General features: G+C 41.3%; 1 protein-coding gene across 1 annotated transcript in view; it reads left to right on the plus strand.

Annotated features, from left to right (window-relative positions):
- The window catches only part of KDR (kinase insert domain receptor), a 48,233-nt gene extending 35,087 nt beyond the window's left edge, over positions 1-13,146 (plus strand). The window contains exons 23-30 of the mRNA XM_033214647.1: positions 1,399-1,521; positions 1,675-1,786; positions 2,006-2,105; positions 2,511-2,616; positions 3,719-3,870; positions 8,825-8,924; positions 9,415-9,500; positions 11,240-13,146. Coding sequence (XP_033070538.1) covers positions 1,399-1,521; positions 1,675-1,786; positions 2,006-2,105; positions 2,511-2,616; positions 3,719-3,870; positions 8,825-8,924; positions 9,415-9,500; positions 11,240-11,462 — 1,002 coding nt within the window. The 3' untranslated portion in view covers positions 11,463-13,146. The remainder of the gene's footprint in view (positions 1-1,398; positions 1,522-1,674; positions 1,787-2,005; positions 2,106-2,510; positions 2,617-3,718; positions 3,871-8,824; positions 8,925-9,414; positions 9,501-11,239) is intronic.
- Positions 13,147-25,641: the final 12,495 nt, after the last annotated feature.

Genomic DNA, 25,641 nt, shown 5'->3' on the forward strand with positions numbered 1-25,641 from the left:
CTTACTCAGGGTTCCTTTTGGGGACTAGGAAGAGAATGGACTTGAATGTGGGAATCCTTTAAGTTGTTTTATATCTACCAGATGATTTCTTGAATCCACTTGGTTGTTGGGTTAAAAAAGGAAACTTTTTATTTGGGGGGAAAAGTCAAAAATACTGTCTGTTTTTCAGAATTCCCAGTGTTGCTCAATTGTGTTGACAATGTGCTTCTGAATATGCCTTGTTCAGAGGAGAGTGCCATACAGATTTGAGGTGTGGGAAGGTCAGCAATGCCTGGCTTACACGATCACCCCTCCAGTGAGTTAAGAATTCTCCCCTTGGCCGGGAATGTTGGCTCATGCCTGTAATTCCAGCACTTTGGGAGGCCAAGGTGGGTGAATCACCTGAGGTCAGGAGTTTGAGACCAGCCTGGACACCGTGGTGAAACCCTTTCTCTACTAAAAAAAACAAAAATTAGCTGGGTGTGGTGGCACACCTGTGGTCCCAGCTACTTGGAAGGCAGAGGCAGGAGAATCACTTGAACCTGGGAGGTGGAGGTTGCTGTGAGCTGAGATTGCACCACCGCACTCCAGTCTAGGCGACAGAGTGAGATTCCTTCTCAAAAAAAAAAAAAAAAAAAAGAAAAAAGTTTTCTTCTAAGCCATTGATTCATTTCTTGTGCTCCCCAAGACTCATTTTCTCACAAAATGTCACATGGAGCTAAAGCTGCCAGGTAGTAGGAGGTTAGGTGAAGTTTGGAGGATACAGAGAAAGGAGAAACTGAGAAGCTACAAGGAAGAGAAAGAAAGTCAAGATTAATCTCGTTGTATTATTAATGCACTAGAGAACTAACCTGACTTGTGATAGGCTGAAATTGCCTTAATAGACATTTATGATAGCCCAGCACTTTGAAATCAGGGGAAGCCCCACTGGGAATTGTTTATCAGAGCCAGTCTGGCTTCAGCCTCATACGGAAGGGGGAAACCAACAAAGAGCACTAAACCAATGAGAGCCCCTTGTTTCTGATTTCCGTGCATTCATTCAAAAAACAAATCCCATTCTGGGACCTCCTTAGAATAACACGTTTTTAACCAAATATGGGGCCAGGCAAAAGGGATGTGTGGATGTGACCAGAAACACACTTTTAATTGTGTCCTAGAGGAGCCTATTTATGATTCCATCATCATATTATAACTTAATTATTTAACTCCAAAGGCTGGGGCTGTTTATGGAATGAGCAGATGTGTGTCTCAGCAAAGCTCACAGACTTTTTTCCTGAAGTGTTGTTAAAAGATACTAACCCAGTCCTTGTTAATCAGTTGGCTTTCTGATGTGGGATTTTTTTTGATGCATGAGGTCACAACAGATGTGAAAGAGATCAGCTGTGCCGAGACCTAATGCCCACACGATTCTCTTTGCAGTGTATCCACAGGGACCTGGCGGCACGAAATATCCTCTTATCGGAGAAGAACGTGGTTAAAATCTGTGACTTTGGCTTGGCCCGGGATATTTATAAAGATCCAGATTATGTCAGAAAAGGAGATGTAAGTTTCAAACATGAATCCAGTGCTTGGTTAAGTAACAGAATTAAAACTCCTCATAGAGAGCTTCAGGACCTGTGTTCAGGAACAAAGGAAGTTTTTTTCTTCAGATATTTGCTAATTTGGGTTCTGAATCCTTGTCTTCTACCCATGTAGGCTCGCCTCCCTTTGAAATGGATGGCCCCAGAAACAATTTTTGACAGAGTGTACACAATCCAGAGTGACGTCTGGTCTTTTGGTGTGTTGCTGTGGGAAATATTTTCCTTGGGTAAGTCTTTTCTCTTTGTCCTTCCATCCAGACTCCAAAGAGGAAGACAAAAGTTGTCTTTTCCTCTCTTGTACTTCATGTCTATCAGACGAAACTTCTAGGAAGCTTTGAAAAAAAAAAAAAAAGATACGTAGGTGATGAGGATGTGTAAGATTCAGGCGCAGGGTTTTCTATAAGAGAAAATCAAATCAAAGAATGTCTCCTCCTGTTTTATTCTAGGTGCTTCTCCATATCCTGGGGTAAAGATTGATGAAGAATTTTGTAGGCGATTGAAAGAAGGAACTAGAATGAGGGCCCCCGATTATACTACACCAGAAATGTAAGACTTTAAGAAGTGTTCCTCTGTTCTCTTTCTTTGCTCGCAAATTCTCCTTGCCTGGAAGACTTTCCGTTATATAAACTTTCTTCATTGCCCAGTTAGTGTCCTGCTTTTACTTTGGGGCCTTTCTTGATAATTTCAAGCATGGAGTTATCACTTTTTGAAAAGATAGTACTTTATTATTCAAAGCAACCAGTTAGTTTTTATTAGATGTTGCTTTAAATGTTTTGTTTTTTACACACATTGAGCCTCTGGAGTATGGGACTCTGTGTCTTACACAGTTTTGTATCCCTATTTAGCATCTGGACTCGTGGGCTCTTTATAAATGTGTACTCATTTAAGTGCTTATTTTCATCATTCAGGAAGAAAGAGGCATTTAATGAAATCAGTGTTTTGCTTCTCTAGGTACCAGACCATGCTGGACTGCTGGCACGGGGAGCCCAGTCAGAGACCCACGTTTTCAGAGTTGGTGGAACATTTGGGAAATCTCTTGCAAGCTAATGCTCAGCAGGTTTGTCACCTCCATCCAAGAAGCGCCTACAAAGAGTACTTAGATGTCAAGGACTTCCCTACTGCCTGAACTGTCTCATGGCTACCATGCCATCCTTTCAACCATTGAATAATCTACTGTATTCTTCTACATCTGAGCAATAATGCTTTTCTAAAAGCTGCAATTACCCTTTTAGGCAGATAGGATTCTAATTTATGACCTGGGAGCAGACCACTCTGATTTCTACCTACTTATCTTTTTGTTATATCTTCAAATGCTCTTCTAAAGGTAAAACAAACAAACAAAAAATCTGGTTGATCCACAGAAGATCAACAATGGAAGAAATTTCAGGAAATTTTTAATAAGTTCTGCAGACAAAAATACATCTAAGCTATGCAAAAGAGATGGTTTCTGTCTTGGTATCATCCCAGGTTCTTATAACTTCCACTGGAAGATTTTAAAGTTGTAGTCTTTACTATTGGAATGTTATTTAATCTCCAGTCAATGCCTCTTACTATAATGGAAGCGAATTTCCTCTTTCTTTTCTTTTGAACAGCTGGGGGACAATAGGTCAGCTCTATTTTTATCAATAAACCTTCCAAACATTTACAGATATCAAATAGTCATTTATTTCTTTTTCTTGATGTGATAATATTAAGTTTCTCAAAAGACCCATTTTCGTATCCATTTATTGCTTTTCTTTAGACTGTCATCAGTTTTTCCATTGCCTTGAAATGTGGTAGCTAAAACTGGATACCATGCCCTTTGAAGGGCTTGGCTCGTGTGGTTAGGGCTTTGTGAAGGAGTGATGTTTTGTTCTATGTAGCTCCGTGTGTTCTGTTGTTACCTCTCTGACCACAGCCTGCTTTCTCTTCTTTGTAACTGCACTTCCCTGTGGGCTCCTTACCCATCTCATTTTTAGTTCTCTCCTTTAATATACCTTCCATTTCAATGGCTTTTTGTTTCTGATACATGATTTGTAATGTTGTCTTAAAGTTCTGTGTTCACATATGAAAGCCACATGCCCTATGTAGCCAAGAAGCCCCTGTGCCCTTTGTTTTTAATGAAAAGGCACTTGAAGAACTGAAGCCATAACAACAGTCTTCTGTGTTTATTGTTTCAGGACGGCAAAGACTATATTGTTCTTCCGATATCAGAGACTTTGAGCATGGAAGAGGATTCTGGACTCTCTCTGCCTACCTCACCTGTTTCCTGTATGGAGGAGGAGGAAGTATGTGACCCCAAATTCCATTATGACAACACAGCAGGAATCAGGTACAGTATATGGCCTGACATCCCCTGGGGGAGGGTAACTTCAAGGCCATCTCAGGGAGGGGGATTGGAAGTGGAAGGAAGTCCATGTCTAAGACTGCTGCATCCTACTTCCACATAACCTTAGCCCTGAGGTTAACATCATGGGGAATGCTCCTGGAAGAGGGCCTGGGTAGGTGTGCTTCCTCCCATCTGCAGCCCACGCTGCTGCCACAGCATTGCCTTTAAGAATTCCAAGCCCTGCAGCTGCAATAGCTGGAATGCCACAGTTTGCTAATCTCCGGAATAAAGAGACCAGTTTTACAAAGACATCTGCATTTAAATTATCCCCATGTATGCTTTTATTAATGTGAATTAAATGGCTTAGGAGACATTCAGAAAGGAAGAGTTCTGTGCATGCATGAGAACACACTTATGGCTCTCTGGCAAGGATACAGAATGCCATGGGTCTATGTCCTGAATTAGACTGGATGCTGCATCTCAGGAGCCCCTCCCACGTCTGATTTTCAGTATTTTATTTGCATAGTGGGAAGTCTGGGCTTATTTAAAACACATGCACTGCAGTCCTTTCCTGGTTTGTAGAGGGGTTCTGAAGGCAGCTTTCTTTTTTCTCTCTCCCAGCACCTGTGCATAAGGAAAGAGTTGGTGTGGTTTTCTACAATATGATATTAAAATTGCCCTTTACTAAGGCTGGGACTATTTCACTTTGCTTTGTTTCTTTCCCAACCCCTTTGGATGTTTTCCTGCTTTAATGGAATCCCTGACAGCATGGGTCCAGCCCGCCAGCCAGAGTGTGCCCGGGCTGCAGGGAGGGCCAGGGAGCTCTCTCATGTCCAGAGCATGGCCAGGTTGCCACATGGCAGGGATGCTAAAGAGAAACTGGTGGACAGTTTGCCTCCTAGAGTCATGCAGGGCAGCAGAAACACTGATTGGAAGGAAGAAAGCTTAGAAGCCAGCGAGTGAGCTGACCGTTCCACCGAAGTCAAAAGTGTTAGGCATATTTTTAAAGAACTTTGCCATGTATTATCAGATGTTGCCAACATCATAACACTCAGAGTCAGGCAAAGTAGAAACAATGATCTTTTTTTTGATGTATTATTGAACGCAAGGCTCAGTTCTGTTACCTGAGGGCAGTACAAACTTGTGGTTAAAGATCAGGTATTAGAGTCAAATAAAACTGAGTAGGACCCCCAAGTCTGCCTTGTAGCAACTGTGAAACTTGGGGCAAATCATCTACCTTCTGCCTCAGTTTCTTTATCTGTGAAATGAGACAAGGTCAGTGGTGCTGTTGGAAAATGGCTGTTTTGAGAGTTGTAAGATATAATCTATTTCCAAGCACCTGACCCTTGAAAGCACTCAGTAAAAGATACCTATTAAGTGAGCTGCTTAAAATCATATCCTTGAGATGAATCCAGTTCCTCTGACACCTGAGTCCATGTTGTTGCCTCCCATGCCAAGGAGGGCCGTCAGAGAGAAACAGTCATGAAATGAGACTACAGTTCCACTCCTGTGTTTACACATTTCCAGTTCAAGTTCAGCCAGCCTTTTAGTGTGACAATTGTTCCCCACACACCATTATTGCCTCCCCCTTTATCGGAAAGCCATTTGATCATGAACTATATTCCATGTGTTTTCTGTGACCAAGTAGAGTGATGATCCGAGTTAGCAGCCTCCTGGCTCGCTGGGTGCTTTGCATATGGTGCTGAGAAGGAGAAGAAATCATGTTTGTGTAATGGAAGCACCAAATACGATGTTGGATATATAAAAGGCCTGCTAACATTTATCCCCAGAAGCGTGGACAAATGTGACACCACTCTCCCAGCACAGGCCTGGCTGCTATTTTCTGTCTGTGATTTTTGAATTGGTTTTTCCAGTCCAGTTTCTCTTTTATCCTGCCATAATTTAAAAAATAAAATGAAAATTGGAGTCTTTTGTCTGTATCTCCTCTCAACCTCCTCCACCTTTTTTCCTTTTTATAAAATAAAACTCATGGTCACATTTTAGTCATCTGGTTTCGAAGAAAAGCAGATAGAGGCATTTGCACATGGCATGCTTCATTCTGTTGCTCTCCTGGGGTTCTGTTTCTCTGGGGAGAATGAGTTGAGGCTGGGGTACTTCTCAGGGGGCTTGTTCCATCCTCTTATGCATTTCTGGCCAAGTACAAAAGCTGAGCAGTCTTTCTCCTTCTAATTTTCAATTCTATTGCATTATAAATAGAGCTGGACAGAGACATCACTGTGGGAGCTAGCCTCATGATTTGTGGCCCCTTTAAACCATTTGAAAAATATTTACTTAGCATTTATTTAGAGAGGGACCACTCATGTCTAGACTTAGCTTTGCCTCTAATTTCCCCTGTGGATCAGTTCTGGCCTCAAGTTTGCATGCTTCCTGCAAGAAAGCACATACTCACTGGGCTCATCTTTCTTTGAGGGCAGTTTGGGGACCATCTGCAATTGCTGTCATTTTCTCTGGGAGTTTCACCTCCCACATCAAGCAGCTTATCAAAAATTTCTTTGTAGTACTTTCTTAGAGAAAGGTTTTGGTGCATACCATTTTCTTCATTTTGGTTAATTGTTAGTGATGATTAAATGGCCCTTGTAGATTGATGCTTGGGATAGCCTGCTAGCTAGGTATTCCTGAATTTGGCTCTACCATTAGACTGCTTGAAGTGGGACTGTTCTTTCTGCACTTTTTGTCTGTTTCATGTCCCATACTTACACCCCTGACCCTGCTACTGCGTGATCAGTGCATGCATGACAAGAGAACAGCGCTGTTCACATACTGGGTGCTTAATAACGGCTTGAACAATTGTGTCTGCTGTTTTCTTCTTTCTTTTCCCTCCTGATACTCTTCCAAGGGAGTCTGTATGGAGTAGAGTAAAACAAAAACAAAAACTTCACATGGGCTTTGGTGTCTAAAGGCCTAAGTTTGAGTCCCAGTTCTAGCCTTTATTAGCCATTTTCTCCCTAATCCTTGGCTCCCTCATCTCTAAAGGGGAAATAGTTAAAAGACCTATTTCTCCGTTTTAGGAGGAACAGATGCACCATGGTCTGTGGAAATGCTTTGTCAATCATGAAAGGATCATGCCATTTAAAAAATTACTGGATTAAGAATTTAAGGAGCTGTCCTTTCTAAGACAGCTAAATTATTTTCCAAACTTGCCAACCCTAGTTGATTCTATCCCCTAGATATCTCTAGAATGAACCCATGTCTCCAAATCTCATGGGCATTCCATTTTTCTAGCCAAGCTGCCTTTCTTTCTCCTGAAGAAGTGCAGTATTTTTCTCATGGGTCTTATGCCTTTAGTCTTATTCTTTTCAATCCACAGTCAATTCTCTAAAGGGCATATCTGATCTTGTCAATACCATGCTTAAAATTCTTCAGTAGCTCCTCATTGCCCTCAAAATAATAATCCAAACATTCCAGTTATGTGATTTTGGATAAGTTCCTCAACCTTTCTATGCCTTGGTTTCCTCATCTGAAAAGCTGGGATAGTAATACTCACCCCTAGAGAGGTACCGTGGTGAACACATCATGAGATGCTGCTTAGACAGCATCTGGCATAGTGCCAGGCATGTGGCAGATTATCAGTGAGGGCTTCCTGAACAAGAGACTGCAGGAATGATTGACTATGGTACCAGTAGTTTTTGACAACCATTACTTTTAGGGGTTGGACTTACGAGAAAGTAGCCTTCGATCACACCCTGTGTATCATATCCTCTAACTTGTAGAGTTTCCTGAGTGAGGGTATCACCTGTAAATCTCATTCTCTCCTCTCTGTACAGGGAGGAACCAGCCTCTTGGGGTAGGGGAGAGAGATTTAATTTCCATTCTTCTCCTGTGGCCCAAGGCCTATGCAGCATGTTCCAGAAGGCTGCTTGTAGTGGGAAGTAGGCTGGTATAGGAATGAAGAGTGTATTTTCTGTCTCGTTGGGTCCTCCCAGTGAGTAGGACTTCCCTTCCCTCACTTGGGCTGTAAGTGATTTTGATAGCATCAACTAGACTCACCCAAAGCCACATGGCCGGGAAGGAGCCTTCCCAAGAAGGAGAGGATCTGTTATTCGAAAAGTCTTATTATTTGGACTCCTGAAGGAAGCTTTGGAAGTCAAAGGAGAAAAATGAGCTTTGTTTGAGAGAGCATTATTCTTCCTAAGAACAATAAGCCCAACATTCTCCATATCATTCATTTTTCCAACATCTCCGTGAGCTAGGGAGGGAGTGCTACTGCCAACACATCTTATAGATGGGACAAGAGGGTCACAGAAATATTCATGACTTTCTCAAGTTTCTGCAGTCAGTGGTAGATTCTGAAATAGGCAAAATATCTTGTTACTCTCAAACCACTGCTCTTTCCTGAGACAGCAACTCTGGGGGCAAAAGAGAGGGGACAGTGAGACTCAGCCCACCTTCCCTTTGCACACTAAGCCTCTGTTACACAGAAGAGGAAGAGGTTGTCTTCAAATCACTGCTGGGTTCAGTATCCTTTAAGGAGACCTTCAGATGTTTTCTCTGCCTATCTTTCATTGAATGGTTGCTCTGTGAGCATTATCTAGAAAAATTTCCCAGGAGATGGCCAGACAGATGTGAAACACTCGGTAATATATCCAGAGCTCGATGGAGGAATCCTATGCAATCAGGAAGCCAAGTAGAAGGCACTTGATAACTCCCTCTGCTATTGTTGTCTTTAGTCCAGGACTGGACCTCAGAAGTAGGGTTCAAAAGAACAGGCTCATCGAGACTCCTCAGTTATATTATACTTTTAAATGGACTTTCTCAGGAAATTAAGCCTTCCATGTGTGCTAGCAGAGAAAGATTTTTATTTTGTTTTGTTTTTCTAAAGGATGTTTTGAAGGTTGCTATTAAGTTTGTGGTTGAAAGATAATGAACTTAGGTATCACTTGTGGTATCTGCAGTCAAATATACCACCACTAAAATATAAATATTTATTCTTTTGCAGTCAGTATCTGCAGAACAGTAAGCGAAAGAGCCGGCCTGTGAGTGTAAAAACATTTGAAGACATCCCATTAGAAGAACCAGAAGTAAAAGTAATCCCAGATGTAAGTACATCTTTTAAAAATAGTCTTAGAAATAATACAAAGGATGAAACACTAGTTAGATAAATATTAGCCTAAGCATTAAAGTCTTGGAGCCTCATTAGAAGGCTGCCCTCGAGTGTGTGTGTCATGGGGTCATTATGGAGATGGAACTCTGTTTTTTACATAAGTCAAGTCCTTGGTCCAAGGTTCAAGACAATGTAGCTTTCTGACCAATTTCACTAAAGTGCACGTAGTGTCATGGTGAAGAAAGCGATGGTAACAGGCATTCTCAGCTGCTGATGTGAAAATTTTCTCTTCTCCCTGGCCTGTGTCTACTCATAGGAAGCAGTTGCTTCCTTTTGTAGCTTGGACAATTTGTGGATATTATACCTTTATGTTCTTCCACAGGACCTTATTTGATAGTCATGATAGATGGGTTGAGAAATCAGCTTAAATAGTTGGTCATTTTATACACTCAATTAACTGTGCCATCTCATTGTCTCTGAAAAAGGACAACCAGACGGACAGTGGTATGGTTCTTGCCTCAGAAGAGCTGAAAACTTTGGAAGACAGAACCAAATTAGCTCCATCTTTTAGGTAAGACTCAGCCACATTAAAAAGACAAATTTCAACAGGAATTTTTGGAAGCAATTTAGGACTTTCAATGCAAGTGCAGAATTTTCCGTATGGGGTCTTTGTTGTTTGGAGAAATTAACATCAATTTAACAAATAAAGAAGGAAACAAACCACATGATAAAATTAAGTGACAAATCTAAAAATAATCTGAAATAAATTAGAGAATTTGGTCAATTTTTATGATAATTTTAGGGAATTTCTGAGTATAGTTACTGTAGTCAGTAATGGCTAAATGAAAAAGGTGATTGGATGTGATCCCTCAAGCTGTCAATATGATTGCAATCTTTGTGGACTCTGAAGAATTTTTAAGTCTGTATACAAATGGGTGCCTCTGTGCTTAAGAAGTATGATATATAAATAAGCCAATGTCTATTTGTTTGAGACATTTAAATATTATTGTCTGAATTCGTAAGTATTTCATTGTGGGAAAAGTATTAAAATTAGTTTTAAATATAATCTCCACTCTATGGTTCAGTAGGAATTTGTAGTTGTCTTGAATACGTGTATGTTCTCTTAACATAACAAATAAATGAAAATCTATATTTATAAGAATAATAGGATAAGTGTAGTTATGTATTTGCTGGGGTTTATTTGCTAGAGTATTCTTACCTAAAGGTAAGAATAGAGGAGGTTTTGATCTGCTTATAATCTAATTTTTGTATAAAATGGGAATACTCATGGGTTTTTGAATAATGCTCATACCAAAAAGAAAACAAACAAAAAAACTCCCACCACATTAAAGGGTGTCATTGTGCTATTTTATTGTTTTCTTTAAGGCCTAAGGTAAAAAGTCGTGAAAGTCAATGGTATGTTTCATTCATTAATTCAAAAAATGTTTATTCGGCAAGTTATCATGTGCAGTGCGCCATGCCATTGCTTAAGACACCTACATTAGTTTTGTTGGGGTTGAATTGAAAGAAAAAATTGTATTTCTCATTATTTGAAGTAACTTTTAAACTATGTATAAACACGAGTTACTAAAATTCCTTTTTGCAGCTTTAACATGAAGAAATTGGGTAAAACACCTATTACCGGGAAAAAACACCTTAGAATGGTTTGTGAAAATGTAAATCCTGAAATTTTAGATCAACACAGCCTACATTTCAAGGCTTTGACATGATTACCATCTGTCAGGATTCCATGCCATTGAAAACATTTTCTAGTTGCTGCTGAGTGACTGGGGTCCTCAGTCCTTCCAAGGAATGTGGTTTTGATGAGTAAAAAGCAGCATTTGACATATCTGGCTTGACTGCACACACGCTTCAAGTTATTAAAGTTTAAAGTTGCTCAAGAACTTTATTACCACCATACACATGCCCCGTAGTTCCCAAATTGCCACAATGGGAAAGGCACAAGTGAAATTTCAGAACATCCCAGTTTCCTTGAATATCATGCAAGTGGCCCTTTGCGCCTGTCACTGTATACAAACTTGTCAATCTGCAAGGCCATAAACATGTTCCATTGGTTGGGGCCTTTGCATAACTCGGGAGAACTGCCTTTCATCTCATTTGAGGCTTGAAAGACTTGGACCTGAATAAGAGGACTTATCTGCAACTACTAATTCATGCGAGTACCTGAAAATAGACCTTGTCCCTGTAAACCTGATATGCTGATTAACAACTGGGAGAGATAGGCGGCTGGGGTCAGCAAAAGAACTGTCTTCTCTCTGCCAACTCATTTGTTTGCCATTTCTTCCACAGTGGAATGGTGCCCAGCAAAAGCAGGGAGTCTGTGGCATCTGAGGGCTCAAACCAGACAAGTGGCTACCAGTCCGGATATCACTCCGATGACACAGACACCACTGTGTACTCCAGTGAGGAAGCAGAACTTTTAAAGCTGATAGAGATCGGAGTGCAAACCGGCAGCACAGCCCAGATTCTCCAGCCTGACTCGGGGACCACATTGAGCTCCCCTCCTGTTTAAAAGGAAGCACCCACGCCCCCAACTCCTGGACATCACATAAGAGGTGCTGCTCAGATTTTCAAGTGTTGTTCTTTCCACCAGCAGGAAGTAGCCGCATTTGATTTTCATTTCAACAACAAAAAAAGGACCTCGGACTGCAGGGAGCTAGTCTTCTAGGCATATCCTGGAAGAGGCTTGTGACCCAAGAATGTGTCTGTGTATTCTCCCAGTGTTAACCTGATCCTCTTTTTCATTCATTTAAAAAGCATTTATCATGCTACCTACTGCGGGTCTCACCATGGGTTAGAACAAAGACGTTCAAGAAATGGCCCCATCCTCAAAGAAGTAGCAATACCTGGGGAGTTGACACTTCTGTAAAACTAGAAGATAAACCAGGCAATGTAAGTGTTTGGGGTGTTGCAGATGGGAAGGATTCGCAGGGCTCAGTCTATCCAAGAGGCTTAGTTTAGGATGTCGGTCCCAAGCCAAGCCTTAAGTGTGGAATTCAGATTGACAGAAAGGAAGACTAACATTAGCTTGCTTTGAGAGAGTACTGGAGCCTGCAAATGCATTGTGTGGGCTCCGGTGGAGGTTCTGAAATGTAAAGGCTTCAGATGGGGTTTCTGGTTTTAGAAGATTGCGTGTTCTTCGCAGTTGGGCTGAAGGAGAGAGTTCCTTGTGCTGTTTCTGACTCCTAATGAGAGTTCCTTCCAGACCCTTACGTGTTTCCTGGCCAAGCCCCAGGAAGGAAATTATGCATCTCTGGCTCCTTGTCTCTCAGGCTGATCCTTTATTCAGAACACCACAAAGTAAGGACATTCAGCTCAAGGCTCCCTGCCGTGTTGAAGAGTTCTGACTGCACAAACCAGCTTCTGGTTTCTTCTGGATGAATACCCTCATATCTGTCCTGATGTGATATGTCTGAGACTGAATGCGGGAGGTTCAATGTCAAGCTGTGTGTAGTGTCAAAGCTTCAGGAAGGATTTTACCCTTTTGTTCTTCCCCCTGTCCCCAACCCACTCTCACCCCACAACCCATCAGTATTTTAGTTATTTGGCCTCTACACTCCAGTAAACCTCTACACTCCAGTAAACAAACTCCAGAGAGTTTGTTCACTCTCTGAATGATTATTAGCCAGACTTGAAAATTACTTTATAGCCCAAATTATAACATCTATTGTATTGTTTAGACTTTTAACATATAGAGCTGTTTCTACTGATTTTTGCCCTTCTTCTGTCCTTTTTTTCAAAAAAGAAAATGTGTTTTTTGTTTGGTACCATAGTGTGAAATGCTGGGAACAATGACTATAAGACATGCTATGGCACATATATTTATAGTCAGTTTATGTAGAAACAAATGTAATATATTAAAGCCTTATATTATATATAATGAACTTTGTACTATTCACATTTTGTATCAGTATTATGTAGCATAACAAAGGTCATAATGCTTTCAGCAATCGATGTCATTTTATTAAAAAACATTGAAAAACTTGAAGGAATCCCTTTGCAAGGTTGCATTACCCATCATTTCTAAACTGGAGGAGGGGTGGCCGGGCACAGCGGCTCACACCTAAAAACCCAGCACTTTGGGAGGCCAAGGTGGGAGGATCGCTTGAGCCCAGGAGTTCAAGACCAGTCTGGTCAACATGGTCAGATTCCATCTTAAAGAAAAAAGGTAAAAATAAAATAAAATGGAGAAGAAGCAATCAGACATATTTTCCATGTGGTGGTTTTACATTTTTACTGGTTTTCTTACTCTTCTTATAAGGGATATTTTCATAACCTGGTTATATATTTTATAAACCAGTAAATGTATCTGTAGTACAAAGTATGAGGGTATAATATCACCACAACTATTTTGAGGATAAGTATGTCTGGTTTAAAGTTTAACTGCTCCTTCCCTCTTCTTCATCACAAATAATTCACACACACACACACAGACACACCCACCGCCCAAGCATACATCCCCCAACACCCACACCTCTCCCCAGGACCCCCACACACCCACACATCTAACCCCCCCATACACCCACACCCCCCTCACACTCACCCCCACCCCCACACACCTACACACCCACCAACACACACATACCCACACACAGACCCACCCACACACACCAACACACACCACCCCCACACACCCACCCACATACACCCTCCACACACATACCCACACCCACCCACATACGCTCACCCCCTACACACATACCACCCCACATACCCACCCACCCACACCCTCCATACATACACCCACACATCCAACCTCCCACACTCACACCCACACCCCACACACTCACACCCACACCCCACACCCCACACACACACCCACACACAATCCACCCTCCCACAGTCACACCCCCCCACGCATTCCCACACACACACCACACACCCACCCCACAGACATTCCCACACACATCCACCACACTCCACCCCCACACACTCACACGCCATCCCCACACACCCCCACACCCACACTCCCACACACACCCCTACACACACACACTCCCACACTTTTTCATTTTATATTCTGAGCACTTTTGAGATTGTTAAAACAGAGATATGTGATTCCTTGGCCCTCCAGTGAACTCCATATCTGTTAGAATAGCCAGTCATGAAACTCAGGGTGAAAGACCCAGAGACAGGTGATCAGACCCATGGCAGTGCAGGGAGGCATAGACCAGAGTTACAGTCTCTTAACAATATTCTACGCTACACTTACAGAGTTAGAACATAAGATCCATTATTGCCATTTTGAATGATGACTATTACCGGAATTCAGTAGGGGGAGTTATTTAATAAATTATTGGCCCAAATACGTGATCTTATTTTTGTGATTTTTTTTTTTTTTTTTAGATGGAGTCTCACTCTGTCACCCAGGCTGGAGTGCAGTGGCGCTATCGCGGCTCATTGCAAGCTCCACCTCCCGATTCACGCCATTCTCCTGCCTCAGTCTCCAGAGTAGCTGGGACTACAGGCGTTTGCCACCGTGCCCGGCTAATTTTTTGTATTTTTAGTAGAGACGAGGTTTCCCCATATTGGCCAGGATGGTCTCGATCTCCTGACCTCGTGATCCGCCCGCCTCGGCCTCTCAAAGTGCTGGGATTACAGGCGTGAGCCACCGCGCCTGGCCGAAGTTTTGTGATTTTTTTAATACAAGATTTTGAAATGTTTGTCTAATCAAATATGCCTCTCTCTCTTTTTAAAAAATGGCTCCTAGGTTTTAAAAAATGTTATTAAGGAAGGTCTTCCCAATTCTAAAATAACCTCCAATTCTAAATTTTCTTCCTTTATTGCATTTAAATCCATTTGGGATTATTTTCATATATGGAGCAAAGGGAAATAGCAGTCTAACTTTATTCTTTTTTTCAAGCAGATTATCAATCATGGCAGCACCGTTTATTAAATATCCCTGTGGCCGGGCGCGGTGGCTCAAGCCTGTAATCCCAGCACTTTGGGAGGCCGAGGCGGGCGGATCACAAGGTCAGGAGATCGAGACCATCCTGGCTAACACGGTGAAACCCCGTCTCTACTAAAAAATACAAAAAAAACTAGCCGGGCGAGTTGGCGGGCGCCTGTAGTCCCAGCTACTCGGGAGGCTGAGGCAGGAGAATGGCGCGAACCCAGGAGGCGGAGCTTGCAGTGAGCTGAGATCTGGCCAGTGCACTCCAGCCTGGGCGACAGAGCGAGACTCCGTCTCAAAAAAAAAAAAAAAAAAAAAAAAAAAAATCCCTGTTTTCCCCGTGGTTGGCAACACATATGCTCACCCCCTACACACATACCCCCCCACATACCCACCCACCCGCACCCTCCATACATACACCCACACATCCAACCCCCCACACTCACACCCACACCCCACACACTCACACCTTCACCCCACACCCCACACACACACCCACACACAATCCTATTGTATCATGGTTCAAAACGATCATGTTACTGAGATGTTCTGCACAGCTGTGTCATGAAGGGTGGGGCTGTTGCTGTTGTGTGTTCTTGGGGATGGCACTTCCAGATCGAGGATGAGAACATTAGGGTCTCCTGAAGGACATCGGTAAACTGTGGGTCAGGCTGTCCTTGCAGAGAGTTCCTCATCTGTTACTGTTGTTACAGTCTCTTTCAGTAAATGAGTGGAAGAGTCTAGGTTATTTGGGATGGAGAAGATCTTGTACGAAAACACAGGATTTTCTTCACTTTAAGAAAAAGAGAAGATTTTCTTTTTCGTAAGTGGCTCCTGGCATTGCTTCCAATGCCAGAAATTTGGATTCAGCTGAAACTTCACACTTTATTAAGAAATGCTTTCAGCACCTCAGGCAGAATGATTAGGAGGTGAGGTTTGGCCTTCTTCCTCTCTTTTCTGTCTTCCACGCCTCTTGTTCTTAGCATTTTTTTCTCCTCATTTGCCCTTGTATTGAAGAAAAAAAATCTGTGGTTTCTAAAAGTGCTTCCTGCAGGTTCTTATTTTCAAAGCTTTCCTTGGAGGCTTTTGATGTGTTTTAGGGGAGGCTACTGTTTCTCCCTCTGGCTCCTGCCCTCTCTCCTTCGCTCTCTTGATCCACTTCTGTCCTTCTCCCTCCCTTCAAACCCTCTTGTCTCCTCACCTTCCATTTCTCTCTCCTCTCACCTTCTTCTCTGCACCCCCAACCCCAGCAGGAGAGGCGAGAGCTATGGGAGGGTTTCAGTTCATTACCCCAGATTAGGTTTTCCTATCAATGAACATTCCTTTGCCCTCTTCAGTAAAAGGAAGGAAGAAAAGCAAAAAACCACAACCCACAACTTTCTAGTTGCTGACTTAATCCAATTTTCCTGTACCCCCAACATGTCTTTCTTTCTACCTTTGACTCAGATATTTATCAGCAGATGATAAAATGCAGGCAAACCCAGAAAGCTAAAGTCTTTGAAAAAAATAGCTGTTCATACACATCTTTCCTCATTTGCATGAGCCTTTCCCTTAAGGGCATTGGGCAAGTCCATGTATTCTTGGGTATGCAGTGAACACAGCTCAGAGGGGGTTCTAACACATTTTTATAAGATTGCATTTCCTAAATGAATCTCTTCCATTTACGGGTTTAGGCATAAGTAAAAATCTGTAGTGTTTTTGTCAAAGCAAATTTAAGTTTAACTCTTGGAAAAGTTACAGACTGCTCTTAGGTGTTAAAGAAATCAAAATGGTAAAATACGGTTTACTCTATCTTTTGATTAAAATGGAGAAAAGTGGCAGAATCTGGGAGGAGTAACCCAGAGAGAAATTAACAGTCCAGTTGACCTGAAGTTCTGGTAGTAGAACACACTGGCCCCAGGAGAGGTCTAACTCAGAGATAAGGAGGGAATTATCTGAGTTAGGAAAAAGTATTCTAATGAAGACTACTGATAAGACAAGGTTTACAGTAAACTGGTTGATATCAAGTGAATGTTACTGAGAAGACATCAAATTGCACTGTAGATTTTATTTGCTTTATAACACAACATATGACTTTCCTGTAATTACTTAATGCCTCCAAGATGTTAAATTCAGCACTTTATTGAATTTTTTTGTTTAAAAATAAAAAAATGAAAAGAAAATATGTAGTTTGATTTTTTACTTTATACTCACCTGTTGTTCATGCCAAGCACTTTAGAACATATAATCAGTGTACTTACCAAAAACTGGTGATGGCAGACCTTCATACCTTAATTGTTTGAAGCTCTCAACTTTTAGGCATTGCAGTAGAAAAACAATAAGAAAATGATTTTTGCTCTAACTTTATTTCCTTTTTTGCTCTGTTTATCTTTTCCTTTCTTCACAAAATAATATTTTGAGGGAATAAATTCAGGAAAGACAGCGATTCAAAAAAAAATTCATTATATATTTACTGTTCAGTGTAAACGTATACAAGAGCTTTGATTATCTCTAAAGAAAATTAGTGGGCAGGGACATGAACAGCTAGACACTTGTGGCCACATTTCCTTTTAGCTATATCTCTAGAAATCAACCCATTATTTTCCTTTAGCACAATAAGAACAAGGAAATGTTTGCCATCAAGCCTCACTGACTCATAAAATTATCCTTTCTTAATCACATGATGCAAGACCAACACTTGCAATAATGCCAAACTAGCTTGTTTCCTACATTTTTCATGATTTCAGATTTTAGTTAGACAACACATGTATTTGTAGAAAGATCATTTTGTGGGTTGAGTTCTTCCAGTTAAAGATACTTTCACAATGTCTGACTCTGGGTCTATGTGCAGCTCACAGGATCCAGGCATGTAATGACTCACCAGGAGCCCTCCGAACAAACGTTACCAGGAGAGGTTTAACAAGATTCTGGTGCTTTGCATGGGAGATCTCTTTAAGCTGAAATAACTTATCCTGACAAAGGGGATTGAAAACATTCCATTCATTGCCACAGAGAGAACATAACTGGAATGAAAACCCAGATAGGAGGCAGAGAACTCAAGCTAGACAGAAGTGAACAGCAATATCTCACGGTCACTCCCCAGGTTAACAAGAAAACTGGCAGACATCCCAAAATGTATAGTGGGGAAAAACAAGGCCTTCCATAGAAACCAAGTGTCACGTCCAGATTCAGCCCTTAATACTAAACTTTAAGTGAGTAATATTTAATGTATATATATTTATTTGCTTATATTTATTGCATCTATAACGTGTTTAAATGTGCCAGACATTCTTTTACAAAACTGGTTAATATGAACTCATTTAAGTAATTGAGACCCTAAGCAAGATGTAGGTATCACAGTGCAGACCAGGTGGGTAGGCCAGAGTAGGATGCACAAAAAGAGTCTCAATGGTTTCCACAAGTGTTTGTTAAGGATTTACTATGTGCCAGACAACCTATTAGGCAGTGGTCAAACTTATTTCCTTGGGTTCATGGGTTAAGGGTTATCAGCAAAACCACAGAGAGGAGGAAGGCCACTCTTATTCCAGAACAGTGTATATATCTTTATGGTCTTACTTTGATGAATCGAGCATAGTTCTCACTATTGGCTCAGTTATTCTTTATTTAGTCATTCTTATGTAAAGATCTGAGTTCAGGAATCTCTTTAGGTATTGGAATGTATAGATTTACCATGGAGGCACCTAAGCTGACTTTAGAGTCAGGGAGCTCATGGGAAAAACCCAGGTAAGAACCCTCTTACAGAAGGCTGAGGAAATAAAGCTTATTGTCTGGTTCACCTCATGTTGCAAAATTTGCATTTCACTTGTAAAGCAAGATGAGATTGTGTTGTTGCTCTGGAAGAACTCCGTGTTAGCAGGGACTGAATGGCAACATGGAAGGAATCTTTGGTGTAATCGTTAAGTAGTGCTGTATTGTCCTTTATACAACTGTTCTGCATTTTAATTTACTTTTTTTTTCTCTGAGACAGGGTCTCACTGTGTTACCTGGGCTGGAGTGCAGCGGTGTGATCTCAGCTCACTGCAGCCTCCGCCCCCCAGGTTCAAGCAATTCTCCTGCCTCAGCCTCCTAAGTAGTTGGGATTATAGGTGTGTGCCACTACACCCAGCTAATTTTTGTATTTTTAGTAGAAGCAGGGTTTCGCCAATTTGGCCAGGCTGGTCTTGAACTCCTGACCTCTAGTGATCCATCCGCCTTGCCCTCCAAAGTGCTGGGATTACTGACTTAAGCCACCGTGCCTGCATTTTACTTTTCTAATGGATGAACATACAGAGTACAGAAAGAATACATTCTATCATCTCATTAGTTTTACTAGGAATTATTCAGGAGGGATTGTTTCATATAATGATTTTTTTTCCTGGGGATTTCAAAAACATTACCAAGTAACACACAACACTTCACAAATACACCTGTTTCACCAAGCAAATTGTACTCCTGTATAAATCACCTTCAGAATCTTTTCAACAGCCTGTACTTGGGTCAACAGAAATGAATTTTCCCTCAATTCAATCATTGTGGATAGATCATGATGTATTGCTGTGCCATTCCCCTGTTCCTCTGTCTAATATGGTTGGCAAATTACCTTGAGGATCTGTCATGGAGAGAGAAAAAAGCATCCTCATTCTTCTCTTATCATCTTATTCATCAGTGAATTTCAGAGTTTGGTCCAGCTTTTTTTCCTGTGACCTTTTGTACTGGAGGAAGGCTTATTGCTTCTTTGACAGAGGAGCAAGATGTTATGCCAGAATCCATTCCTAAGTTGGCTCTTACAAAATTAGTTAATTAGTTAATAATGCTCACTTAAAAAAATACCAGTGAGCATTAATTTTGGACAACAGATATGCTGGAGCAAGTTTAATCACAGCATAATAGAATTTAAAAACAAATATATATAATGAACTTAATTTGCATTATTTTTCTCTATTTCATGGTGATAGGCATCTAAGTAGCTCTGCAGTCACTCAGGCGTGAGCAGCTGGAAGGGTGGAGAACTGCTATTGATGATCTGCCACACGCTAAGCATTGAGCCTCATATATTATCTCATTAAATCCTTGCAAAGGCCCTTGCATTAGGTGCCGTTATCACCATGTTACAAGTGAAGATGGGCAGTTAAGGCTTGAAGCCTCAGTATGAAAGGTCACACATACCAGGATTGAATCCAGTCTACTGAAGACATGGGGCACATGATCTTACTTGAGATAAAAGCCAGGATGAGATCTCTCTTGATGGTATGCAGTGAGCAGACGCATCCTGTAATAAATCAAGCAGCCAAATGACAGGTACATATTAAGGTGACCTGGACCTTCAATTGTCTTAGTCAATATGTCTTGGCTTCAACATTCCCATCTTTAGGGTAGCTTTACCTATGAGATAATTCCACTAAACAATGACTGAACACAAAAGCTCAGCGTTGTAATAAACATCTAACTTCTAGAGGAAAAAGTGTGTTACTCACTAGCTGTGTGGTCTTGGGCAAGTTACTTAACCTATGTGTGCCTTATGTTCCTCATCTGTATGAAGATTAAATGAGATGCGTGTAAAGCAGGTAGCACACTACTTCATATGTGGCAAGCATTCAAGAAAGCTTAGCTACTTTTATATTCTTGTGATGATGCTAGCAGTAGCGAAGTGTGGTAAACATATCCTGTTGAACAACAGTTTTCAAAGATTGTCAGTTAACCTGCCCTCAACAAACTGCATGGAGGCCTTCAAAGAAATATACTGCTCTTCTTGCTTCCTTTGGTTAAAAGACCTGCACAAAGACTTTCATAACATGAAGAACAAATTGCTGGGTGACAGGTGCCAGGGGAGGCTGAAGTATAATAGTCAAGACTCAGAAAGAGCTCACTAGTCAGGATTCAAAGGCTGCATCAGATAAATTTATTTGATATTTCTGCACCAATTTTGGACTGGGACACAAGGGTTAGAAACAGATTTAAGTTGGTTAGTTTGCTAATTAGTTATGTCAGTTTGCCAAAAATCAATTAGCCAGTGATCAATTTACTAAAGATCAGGTTGTCAAATGAACAATTTGCCTAATGACTAACTCAACAAATTAAACTGATCAATAAACCAAAATTCTTCAGAGTTATTTATAAAGTTTATAGCAACTTGAAGATTTCTATGAAGTTTTTATGGACTGATTTTCACTCTGCCTTCATAGCAGGATTTATGGAGGTTTCAATTTTCCAAAAGTTGAGGAATGTAGGCTTCAACCTTTCATAAATATATTTTATCATTTTCAATGACTTATTCAAATTTATCAATTTTCATATAAAATTATGTTACATATTTTCCATTAATATGAAAATTCCATAGAAGGACTCAAACTGATCACATCAATTGAAGTGCTGAATTTTTCTCACCAATTGGTAGAGATGCAAAATTAAGTCTTATTTACCAACTGAGGCATCATTGAAAGAATGGTAAAAATGTGCAAATATTGAACAAATTTAAAATGATATTCCAAAGAAGTCAGAAAAACTCAAAAGTGGCTAGAGAAATTCTAGAAAGTTTTTGTCTATTGTGTTGACTGCTTTATGCCCAGGACCTAGAACAGTGCCTAACAATAGTAGGCCCTCAATAAATAGCTGTGGAATGCAATGATAAAATTGGTCATTTGGTGAATTGAATTTTAGCTAGTTGACTCTTAGCAAATTGATTTTTAGTACCTTTAAGCTGCTCTCCTTGACACCAGCAAGAACAAAAATACTTACGGACTTTTGGTGAATGTGTTTTCAGAATATGATTGGGTTTCCAAAGAAGCAAAGGAAATTTTCAACTGTATAACTAAATAAACAAGTAGAGACAAGAAAGTGAATTATCCTATTGTCTACAAGCTAGTCAGACCCCCTTGGATTCTGACACTCAATGCTCGTGCTCACATTTAAGAAGTTAACTTGACAAGCTGCTGCATACCTGGTAGAGGTTGACCGGGGTGGTCTTACAGAAAGAATGGTTGGGAAGCTGGAAGTAGAAAGGAGAAGATTTGAGGGCAAGGGCTCTCTTTCAATATATGAAGAGGTTTTCAAGGAAAGCATTCTGGCTTTTTTTGTCTTCCCAAAGGGCAAAGTTAGACAATGGATAGAAACCATGAGAATAGTAGGCCCTGGATCATGTGATTCCCAATCACATGCCCTTTACTTTATGTCTCTCAGGTTCTTCCCCTCCTGGAATAAGAGGAGGTTGCTCTGTAAGGCTGCTGGAAAGGAGTTAAGAAGTTGCCAGGAGTTAAGGAGTCAGGGAGGCATTTGGACCAGGGGGCCTCCAAGTTCAAGTTCCCTTTTACATTAGCATATTGGACACCAAGCAACTGGGCTCTCAAGTGAGACAGACCTGTGTTTGAACCCACCATTTAGTGGTTGTGTGGTCATGTGCAACTTACTCAACCTCTCAGAGCATCAGTTTCCTCATTAATAAAGTGGAGATAATAATAGTATACACCTTATAAGGTGGTTGTGAGGATTCAATCAAATACTATATGTAAAGCACTTAGGACAGTGCCTGGCACATAACAAGCAATAAATGCCTTACCTTTTCTTTTTTTTTGTAGAGATGGGATCTTGCTATGTTGCCCAGGCCTCAAGTGATCCTCCTTGGCCTCTCAAAGTGCTGGGATTATAGGTGTGAGCCACAGTGCCCAGCCAAAATCACTGTGGTGAAGATGTCAATTCTGCTATAATTCTACGAGGAAAATGTATTTTCTCCACTTTGCTGATGAGAGAACTAGGGCACACAAGTAGGGAATCAAATCCAGGGCCATTTGGCTCTAGAGTGGAGCAATTATCTACCAGGCCAACTCGAGAGGCCGCCTTCCCTATTATTACAGATCAATGAAAAGGAATGCAGTGTGTCTACCTCTCTTTTTCCAATGAGTGATAACCAACGTTTCTGTCTCAAATGGTTAAATGAAACACTTCTAAGAGCTCACCAAATTCTTCTGAGGGCAGGAAAGTTATTTTTTGTTTTCAAAATAGCTGCTTCCACAGATGACGCCCAAATATATACACAACACTTCAGTCTTTGCTGTGGACTCCAGACTTCTGCTTTGTTCAGGGGTCTGGGCGGAATGGAGACAGGAAGAGGAGCTGAGACACAGTGGCCGAGGAGCCGAGTCCAGGATGGGGGAAGCAGGGAAGTGACTCTGTGAGTCACAGGCTGGAAAGCTACAGCCTGCCCCTCTGCTCCCAGGCGCTTCACACAGGGAGACATTTCCTGCCCTTTGCACTCCGCATCACCTCCCCGCATGAGTTTCTTAAGACAAGGTCTTTAGCTGAATTGTTATAAGCCAAGGGAAGGAGTGTTTTTAGTGTCTGCCAAGCCTGGGAATCTCCCAAGCCTTGAGAAAATAGTATGTGAGGCAAATTGGCTTCCCTGTGGGGACCTCCCTTGCCATGATGGCAAAAGGAAGCCAGCAGGATTGACTTGTTTCCTTGGCGGTTGGAAGGGTTTAGCTAGCTTTTGTTAAAAAGCCAAAGACTTTTATCCTTTAAACACACGTGTTACTATTATAATAGTCCTCCCACAGCATTTTTGGGAAAGACAAATACTTCACTTTGACTTTGGCTAAAGATGTCCCATGATACCCTGGGACTTAAGTACCCAAGCTCCACGTTGCATGAAGGTTGACGTCGGATGTGCTGGTCACCTTGTGAGTAGAACTGACGTGTGGTCATCTGGGCCTGGACCCTCGACCTTTGACTGGTTTATGGAGGATAGAAGGCAGGAAGGAATCTTCCCCCTTGGCTTTGGCCTGCTGGTTTCTAGTTCAGGATAGGACCCTGTTCAGGCCTGTCCTTCGGCCTGTAGACTAATTAGACCCCAGAAGACGTTCCTGGGGTCATTTGGAAACTGCACAGGCCCTCAAACATATGGCACTGATAAGGATCATAGCCTTAGAGATAAGGAACTATTTAAGGGAATCTGAGGAAGCCCAGGGTTTGTTTTCATAAAGCTGGACAATGTAAAGTGTAATCCCTACACAGATGTAATTAGCTGTTAAGCATATTAAGTCCCTGAGGAGAGGGCACTCTGGCTGGTTCATAAATTACTGTGAGAACACCCCAGGGAACCCGAATCAATGGCAGGTATCTTTTCCTGATAGATCATTAGAATGACAACTAGTGATGGATCAGGAGGGTGAACTTACGGGGTCCTAAGGAAACAGGACATGGAGGAGCCACAGACATGAATGACCAAGGGCCCTTGGGCCTTTTATTTCCATAATAAAGTCAGCTTTGAAGAAGTCATAGTATGGCAGCCACTCAGTGTTTTCTGCTATTCCAGTGTTTGGCACTGTGATGTTAGGTTGCATGGAAGTGCTAGGGGATCCTGGTGAAGGTTGCTTCCCCTGCAGAACAGCCAATGGATGCCAGGCAAGCCCATTAAAGCTGTAGCTTTGCATGGGGTTAACAGTCTGGAGGCTCTACGTCTCATTTCTAGCCAAACAGTTACTAAATGGCTTTCACTTCATGAGCCAATGTCCTTTCCACTGATTTAATATTAATAATAATAACAAAAATGATAACCTAAGATTATTAAGAGCTAATTCCACTAGGCAGAGTAATACACAGTTACATATCTGTTATCTAATATATTTCTCACAACAACCCTATGAGCTAGCCACTGATATTATCACCACTTTTCAGATGAAGAAACTGAGGTTTAGACACGTTAACTTAATGTGTCCGAAGTTATATAGTTAGTAAGTAGTAGATCTGGGTTTTAACTCTAGAAACTGATTTCAGAATTTATGATGGTAACAAATAATTTGGGGCTTATTGGTAACATTTCTCAGTGCCTTGTGGAAAAATGTGCCATTCTTCAGATTCCAATTGATATCAAGACTAACCAAAAATAAGTGACAAAGATGTATTGACAGAGCTTATAACAATATGTTCTTTTATATACTCTCTCTTTGCCTGGTCTAGCCTGATCTTTGGAAATTCACTGGGGCTTTTATGTCATAATTAACTTTACATTGTTTGGGAAACTTTGAGATGGTGAAAGCACAGAGCAGTCGTGAAAAGCACTTGCTATCATATCTTTGGATTTCTTCAATATTTTATAGAAATGAGACTTCTCAAACAAATAACCAACAGTTGGGGTGGGATGCTGGGGAGATTATCACAAGTTAAAATTTAGGATTTTAAAGTAAAATCTGGCTGGGAACGGTGGCTCACACCTGTAATCCCAGCACTTTGGGAGGCTGAGGTGGGCAGATCACGTGAGGTCAGTAGTTTGAGACCAGCCTGGCCAACATCATGAAACCCCATCTCTACTGATACAAATATTAGCCAGTTATCGTGGTGGGCGCCTGTAATCCCAGCTGCTCAGGAGGTTGAGGCAGGAGAATCACTTGCAGCTGGGAGGCAGAGGTTGCAGTGAGCCGAGATCATGATATTGCACTCCAGCCTGGGCGACAAGAGTGAAATTCCATCTCAGAAAAAAGAAAAGAAAGAAAGAAAAAGAAAAAAGAAGTAAAATCTTGAGAAAGGTTCTTTCCTTTGAATTGGCCAGTTAGCCCTCCAGTAGAAGGCTCTCTGGAGAGTGTGGGAGCCTGGGCAGCAGCAGTTGCTTAGGGGGAGATGGTTGTTACACAGATACGACCTTTTCGCAAGTTGACATTCTCTTTCTCTTCTGGTCTTCTCCATGCATCTTTCATTCAGAAATATTTGACTACTGAAAATACCTGCTTTGCAAATACAATTTACATTCACGAGAGGCAAACTGTGATGTCACTGCTTTCTTTAAGATGCTATCTGAATTTTCAATCCACTGACATGTGATGAAAAAAAATGC

Source organism: Trachypithecus francoisi, unplaced genomic scaffold (assembly GCF_009764315.1).
Source record: "Trachypithecus francoisi isolate TF-2019V2 unplaced genomic scaffold, Tfra_2.0 Lachesis_group1, whole genome shotgun sequence".
Classification (NCBI taxonomy): Eukaryota; Metazoa; Chordata; class Mammalia; order Primates; family Cercopithecidae; genus Trachypithecus; species Trachypithecus francoisi.